This window comes from Arachis duranensis, chromosome 9 (genome assembly GCF_000817695.3).
Source record: "Arachis duranensis cultivar V14167 chromosome 9, aradu.V14167.gnm2.J7QH, whole genome shotgun sequence".
In the NCBI taxonomy this organism is placed as follows: domain Eukaryota; kingdom Viridiplantae; phylum Streptophyta; class Magnoliopsida; order Fabales; family Fabaceae; genus Arachis; species Arachis duranensis.
The window spans coordinates 111,433,694-111,441,071 of NC_029780.3; the positions used below are offsets into that span (position 1 = coordinate 111,433,694).

The window sequence follows — 7,378 nt, forward strand, 5'->3', positions numbered from 1 at the left end:
AAAATTATAAATTTATTAAAATATTTTTTAAATTATATATATTTTTAATATTTAATAGTTTATAAAAAAAATTAATATACTTGACCATCAATCTACTATTAAACGGGACAAAAAAATAATTCATGACATTAGATAGAACCGAACGGACCAACCTATTAGATGAGATGACGGACTTTTGGAAGGTGGGATGGACTTCCCAATTTGTCACCTAGTTAAAATATCGTAAGTTTAGCATAAATAATTAATTTATAAGATTTTACATAATTTTATACTTGTGAATTGCGTTGGTTTTTACGTATGGTCATTCTTTTATTAATAATAGAATATAACATATACGATAATAAAATAAATTCTATCTAATTCTCTTTTAAATAAAAAGTTAGTTATCTTTTACGATATTTAATAATTATTATTAGATGAAATAGATTTTTATTATCACAACTAATACCAACTCTTAATTTAACTTAAGTTTTGATAATTTAAATAATTAATTATAATATTTTTTTTTACAATTTTATTAGATAATCAATAAAGATCTAATTAACAATAAATCAATAAATATTTTTAAATTATATTTTATATTAATTAAAATTAATAATTATTAATTACAATTGTTTAAAGTTGACTAGTTAGAAATAATTGTTCACCTATACTTTTTATTTTTTTTAATTAGGAGAGTTACTAAAAAAAATTTCATTTTACAATTTTTTTTATATTTTTTTTCAAATCAATCCATTTATTAATTAATTTCAAAAAACGAAAACAAAAACAAAAGCTCAAATGCTAAGAGGAACAAATTTAAAAAATAAAACCAACGGTGATTGTTCCATTGAAGCTAAATTGATGCAAAGTTTTTCTTTTAAAAAAATTTGTTTTTCCATTGAAGAAAAATAGCAATAGTATATAACATTATGTTATATCTTCAAACAGAATTTTAAGAAGGTTTACTATAACCAAATTAAAAAAAAAAAGACTACTTTTTCAGTTTTTAAATTCTTTATAGTAAAATTATGTAATTTTGTACATGATACACAAATATTTGATCAGCACGTAATTATTAGCACGTAATTATTAGACATATATGCTCTTTCGTTTTACTTTAGGTTAGTCTAGCATTTGATTTTTTTTATTTGTTTGTTAGAATTTATCAATAAATAAGTGGTTTGAAGAAAATGAAAATTATAAAATATGACTTCTCTAATAATTGTGTAATTTAAAAAAAAATCATTAGTTAATTGGTTAAATTATTAAAACCCAAATCAAATTAAGAGTTAATATTAATTATAATGATATAATTTATTTTATTTATAATAATACTATACATTTAAATATTTTTATTAATCAAGTCTAACTAAATAGATCTAACATAATAAAAATCAGTTATAACTAATATTATTCTAAATCGTATTATTTAATTTGATTACACTTAATTTATAAAAAAAATAGATGTATAACATTATTTTTTTATTTAATTGTTATTAGATTATTGATAAAAAACAATTAATCTTTTATTTGAAAAAACACGAGATCAAATTCACTTAATTATAATGTCTTCATTTTATATTTTTTATATTAATTAAATTTACATTTTTTTTTACAATTAAATACATATCTTGCATTTTATATAAATAATCGATTTTTTTATAACGTTACATGGTTGTATTCTTATTTTAACCATTGGAATGATAATGAAATCAAGATTAGTTTAGAGATGCAGCAGATATGTTATACTAAAAAAAAAACTAAAATGGAAATTTGATCAATGTTACAACTTACAATAGAATTATTAACAAGAGTAAAATTTGTATCCAAGAGGCATGAATTTGATAGAGAAAATTGAAAATTTGGGAGTAAGAACATTTAGTAGTGTTGCTTTTTATCATTGATCCACTTAGTTGCCACCCATTTCTCCCCCTCAATCACTGGACAGCTTCCATGAAGAGAAGTCTGCACTAACATTCACATAATCAACCAGGAAGGAAAGTAACAAAATATTATATTATTAGAGAAAAAAAATTAAGTAATTCCTAATAATTATTCTAAAAGATAACGAAATTCTTAACAAACAAAATTATTTTTAATTCTTGATTTTTATTTTTGTGAGACTAATTAACCCTTCGATTAATGTTTTTTCTCTGAATTAACGATTGATAAATTTTTGTGTTTAGGACTTCGTTGTTTTTTGTAGATAATTGTCAGGACCGTTTAAGATTTTTTTTTATTTTGTTGTTATCTTTTTCATATACATTGATTAAATTTATTGTGTATAAAAACTGATTAATATTAGCAATTTTTAAATTTTTTTACTCGTAAAAATTAAATAGAGAATATATATTTTTTATTCAAAATAAAAATATATTTTTTAATCTTTTCATTGTTGTTTAAAACAATTATTAAAATATTATATTATTTAGATTATATTAAATTTTAGGTGTATTCAATTTAAATTAACCATCATAATTTACATAAACTCATTATTTTTAGATGAAGTATACATTTTATTTTATAATAGATAATGAAAAAATTGACACAATATTTTATCTAAAACAAATACAACAAATGATAATGTTTATGTTAACTAACTATGTAAACATAACATCAAAAATCTATATTTTAACATTTTAGAATAACTAATAACAAATAGATAAGACTTATAACAATAATTATTAATGTCATTCTTATTAATACGTATATTTTCTATTCAATTTCTATAAGTAAAAAAAATTTAAAAATTATTAATATTTTTTAATTTTTGCATAATAAATTTAATTAATATATATGAAAAAATAAAAAATAGAAAAAAAATCTTAAATGACCCCTAATAATTATTCTAATATAAAAGACAATGAAATCCCAAATAAATAAAAAACTGTCAATCCTAGCTTACACTTAGTGGATAAATAAGTTGATTAACTTCTCAAGAGAGAAATTATTGACAGAGGAGGGACTAATCAGTTTCACAGAGTAAAAAAAAACAAAGACAGAATGAGTATCCACCCTGTTATTATAACATTGTTGTCTAAAATGGAAGATTTTTACCTTATCAATGTTCCCATCTGGAAGAACTGAATAGAATAAAAGCCCGTCACCTTGTCTTGGCTTCACCTTCAAACCAATGCATTGTTTATAATCATAACCAATGTCCATGTTCAAACCATCCTGCAAATTAAAAACACTTATCATCAAGTTTGATGGCATTGAAAGTATCAAAGACATGGTAGTAAATTCCATGTTTCACCTCAAAAGGGAACATGGTTTCTCCTCCTGCTTCTACACTTGATAGGTATAGTAAAAACGAAGCAATCTGGGCAATTAAGCATGAGACAACCAGCAAGATGCATTCACAATTAGCATATTATGGTGAAAAGAAAAGTAAAGAGTGTGAAGAAAGATATACCCTTTGGCTCTGAACATTTCCATATTCAAATGGGTCAAAGGCATCATAATGAGTATCATATTTCTGAAGAACCTCATATCTCAGTATATTGAATGCCTGCACTACAGCAACATACATGAATAGAACAGTTTTCCTGTCATGGAAGGTTCACAAACAGATTAAGAAAAAAAAAAAATACTTCTCCATGACTCGTTGGTATCATTGTAACCTTAGCAATTTTCTTTTCAATGAAGTCTAAGATACCAGATTTGTCTTCTGATGCAGAGATGAATGCACCTGAACTGTTGACAGTTGAAAGTTAGCACTCAACTTAACTATGGTAAGGTAAAACTATCATGTGACACCATAATTTATTTATTTATTTTTCCAATATAAGATCCAAAATTACATGATAAAGAGTACCTTGTTCTAGTGCCTTTTGTGCTCTCAACAGTTTCTCCTTCCCTCAATGCCAATTTAGAGGGTTCCAATTTAGGCTTTGCCATTTCAATTATTTTTTCGCATACATCTGCAGTTGTGAAATTCGGAAAGTAAACTATCCTTGGTCGCCAACTCAAAATCTGAACAAAAGAAAGTGCGACATCTGTCGTAAAACTACTCCTCTCAAAAGATTAAAAGTGAAAACTCAGGTGCAGTTGACTTCACCTAAAGTTGATAGTTAAGAGTCATTAGATAAAAATTTAGTCAAATCAATTAAATCATCTAACAATTCTCAGTTATCAACTTTACGTAAAATAGACTGCACCTTAGTTTCCATCAAGATTAAACTAATAAAAGAGACGTTTAAATAGTTATACACGGAGAAATTCACATAGAGTTTATTTCTCTTTTCATTTGTCTAATGAAATTTTCTTTTAGGAGTCAAATCAAACTCTAAATCTTTTTTATCAGCAGAAAGGGTGTCTAAAGTCTCCATTAATCTAAATTACTGCCGATGCTAACTAAACTTCCAAATATATTAATACTCCTCCTTCTCCTTCTAAAGTTCAACATGAAGGAACAGGAGATTATAAGGGTCACACCTGAAATGGGATTGAATGAAGAAAGGGGTCTCCAGACTTGCCATATTCTTTGGCAGCAGATTCCTGAAGCAATCTAGACCACGGTTGCCCCTGTCCCACGTCACCAAAATCCTGCAATCATCATCATAGCTAATGCTAATTAAATGAGCTTTTAATATGAAATATGTATCCAGCAAAAGGAAGAAGCTAATAAGAACCTGAAAGTTGAAGAGCATAGGAGATACAAAGAGCCCAGTAAAGAAGAAAAGGGAGCAAACCATTACCAGAACAGGAACCCCCAACTTCACTTTCGATCTTTTGGCTTTCCCTTTCATCCTTATATTATGATCAATCAACAAAACTAGTCTCTTTTTTTTTTCACTCTGTTTCTTGTCTCTAAAGGTTTTGCTCTGCAACAAGCGTGTGGAGAGTGAAGATTATAATCAAATATTTTGGGTTTGGGTTGCATGTCACTTTCTCTCTACAAAACGTGCCACCTTACGCGATAATGGCGGAACTATTTCCTTATTTTCTTACACTTGTCAATCCACACCACTCACTCTAGTTTATTAGTTTTTGCAAACCTGGTACCTTTTTCAGTGCAGATGCTGCACAACTTTTTAATGAACAAGCAATTGCCTAATATGTAATGTTATATCTAACCACAGTGTTTTATTTTTATAATGAGTATCTCAAACTTACACGTGCAATCTTGTTTATTTAACAGTAAAATAATAACTAGATCCTCCGAATTTCGATCTTCAATTAATTAGTTCCTAAAAAAAATAGTAATTTAGTCTTCTGCAATATTAAATATTGGATACCTTATGTTTCTTTTGTCAATTTATGATATAAAATTTAATAACGGTATTTATGTGTATTGCTAATTATAGTGATGTGTCTCTTTATAAAAGATCGTCACACAAATAATAAATTTTTAAACGAAATTTAATCTATTTTATTAAAATTCATAGTAAATAAAGAACGGTTGATAAATACTATATGAAAACTCACGATATAATATAACAAATGCGTTATTATTTAAAATGACGTTATTTTTATACTCATATGGCAGCAACGAAATGCGTCATTATAGATAGCAAAATACATGCATAATTTCTTTTTGTTTCGTATTATCATAAAAGACTTAAATATTTAAAAAAAAAACTAATTAATCTGATATTAAAATTATGCATGGACAGTAATATAGTACTATTGACTCAAATAAAAAGGGGAATCTTTATATGAGTTGAAAATGGCAAATTTTAACTAATTAAATGAAACTTACATTCTTAATTTGTTACTAATATGCACTAGCTTCTTTTTTCCATTAGCTGGCCACACACTTTTTTAAGCTAACAGCGGATAATATGCCATGTTAAATTGTTTCATCAGAAAAGAGAAAAAGAGAACAATTAAGGACTAAGATCATGAGTACTGAACCATGTTGATGGTATTTATTCTATAACACGGATTATACACGATGTAGCTAGGAATAATAGACACTTCCACGCGCAGATTATAAAAGGAACAATCAAATGTGACAGTGTCCTTCCAAATAGGGAGTTTGTATTAGCAGAAAATGTGATTAATTAATGATATGAATGAAGTTTGTACTTGATTTAAACAAGAAATAGTGTTGTTAATAGAGTTATTCCAATATCATAAAGGGTCGTACAATAGCAATATTCTTTCTTGTCCTTAAAGATCTTATAAGAGAAACCTCCACAATAATTCTTAATAAGATAGAGTCGCTTTATCCATTTCTGAAAGCACTTTTAACGGTGCCTCAAAAGCAAGGATTTAAAACCACAGATTGGTTTTCCCAGCCAAACACAAAGCTCTCACATCATTAACCCATTTCCAGTAACTCAAATAAAGTCTCTCTATCTGCTTTTATGCTTCAATACATGTGGAAAAAGAACTTATTCTTTCATTGGATCCTTTCTCTTTATTTGCAAATCATGCAGCATTACACTGCTATAAATACCCTTGTGAGGTGATGGGGTTTTTGAAAGCAAAAACATTCCTTGTTTTGAGACAATTGTAACGCATACTATCCGTGGTACTGCATTGATATTGATTCACTACATATTATTGTACCACCTGATTGATTCTGCTTAGCTTCTTGCAGCTCTCATGGCCAGGCGCGGCGTCACAGATATGTTGCTTCTCCGGTAAGTTATCATCAGTAATTTTCTTAATGATCAAGTTGTGTTGCATATTCAGGAGTGTTTGCCACTAGAAATAATAGTGCATTGGCCTTACCATGATTCCTTAATCCTGTTTGATGATTCTTTTATGATAGAGAATCTTGCAGTTAACTTCACGTGAAATTGGTAATTGAGAGTCGTTAGATGATTAAGCTGATTTGACTAGATTTTTATCTAACAGCTCTCAACTATCAACTTCGCATGAAGATAACTGCGTGTAAGTTTTCGCCATTAATATAATTGTATTTTACGTTGAGATACCAAGAAACATAGTTTTAGTCCATTTAAATGATAAGAATTGAAATGTGAAGGACAAACAGGGGAGCAAGGAGAACAGAAAGTGGGGTGATAAAGTTCTCAGGGAGTTCCCAACATGCAGCAGAAAGCTGTGGAGGAATTCCAAAGAGTTATGGGAAGATAGAGGATTCAACATGCTGGGTTCCACACCCACGCACAGGGATTTACTTCCCAAAAGGGCATGAATGGGTGATGGATGATGTTCCTGAGGGTGCAGCCTCTTTCACTCAGACTTACTGGCTCAGAAATGTTGATGGCGTAGACAACACAAAAGCTTAATTAATTGGATTAAATTCCTGTTAATGGGGGACTAAATACCTACCTATAGATATATAATATACATAGTCAATAAGGTTATTAGTTCCCAAACTTAAAGTAGCACCAACATGCAAATGTTGAGTGGCTATTGTAACTAAATAAATATGGAGATCAAGCATCCTTATGAATGCTTCAATAATCCTTAACAAGTA

General features: G+C 27.9%; 2 protein-coding genes across 6 annotated transcripts; one reads left to right on the forward strand and one right to left on the reverse strand.

The window, feature by feature from the left end:
- Positions 1-1,754: 1,754 nt before the first annotated feature.
- Positions 1,755-4,916, reverse strand: LOC107467345 (probable prolyl 4-hydroxylase 9). 3 transcript variants are annotated; one of them, XM_021131290.2, is made up of 8 exons: positions 4,683-4,916; positions 4,420-4,530; positions 3,800-3,957; positions 3,576-3,678; positions 3,398-3,493; positions 3,239-3,304; positions 3,040-3,159; positions 1,755-1,947 (listed from the first exon to the last, which is right to left on the reverse strand). In XM_021131290.2, exons 1-8 carry the CDS (start codon positions 4,731-4,733, stop codon positions 1,861-1,863), a joined length of 792 nt encoding a protein of 263 aa, XP_020986949.1. In that variant the 5' UTR covers positions 4,734-4,916; the 3' UTR covers positions 1,755-1,860. The 3 variants fall into 3 exon arrangements, with proteins under 3 accessions (XP_020986949.1, XP_052110663.1, XP_015941898.1); XM_052254703.1 differs by having other exon boundaries at positions 3,606-3,678; positions 4,617-4,916; XM_016086412.3 differs by having other exon boundaries at positions 4,617-4,916.
- Positions 4,917-6,208: 1,292 nt separating this feature from the next.
- On the forward strand, positions 6,209-7,378 carry LOC107467347 (uncharacterized). 3 transcript variants are annotated; one of them, XM_016086415.3, is made up of 3 exons: positions 6,209-6,264; positions 6,533-6,575; positions 6,923-7,378. In XM_016086415.3, exons 2-3 carry the CDS (start codon positions 6,538-6,540, stop codon positions 7,185-7,187), a joined length of 303 nt encoding a protein of 100 aa, XP_015941901.1. In that variant the 5' UTR covers positions 6,209-6,264; positions 6,533-6,537; the 3' UTR covers positions 7,188-7,378. The 3 variants fall into 3 exon arrangements, with proteins under 3 accessions (XP_015941901.1, XP_015941903.1, XP_020986951.1); XM_021131292.2 differs by lacking the exon at positions 6,209-6,264 and adding an exon at positions 6,451-6,463; XM_016086417.3 differs by lacking the exon at positions 6,209-6,264 and having other exon boundaries at positions 6,437-6,575; positions 6,932-7,378.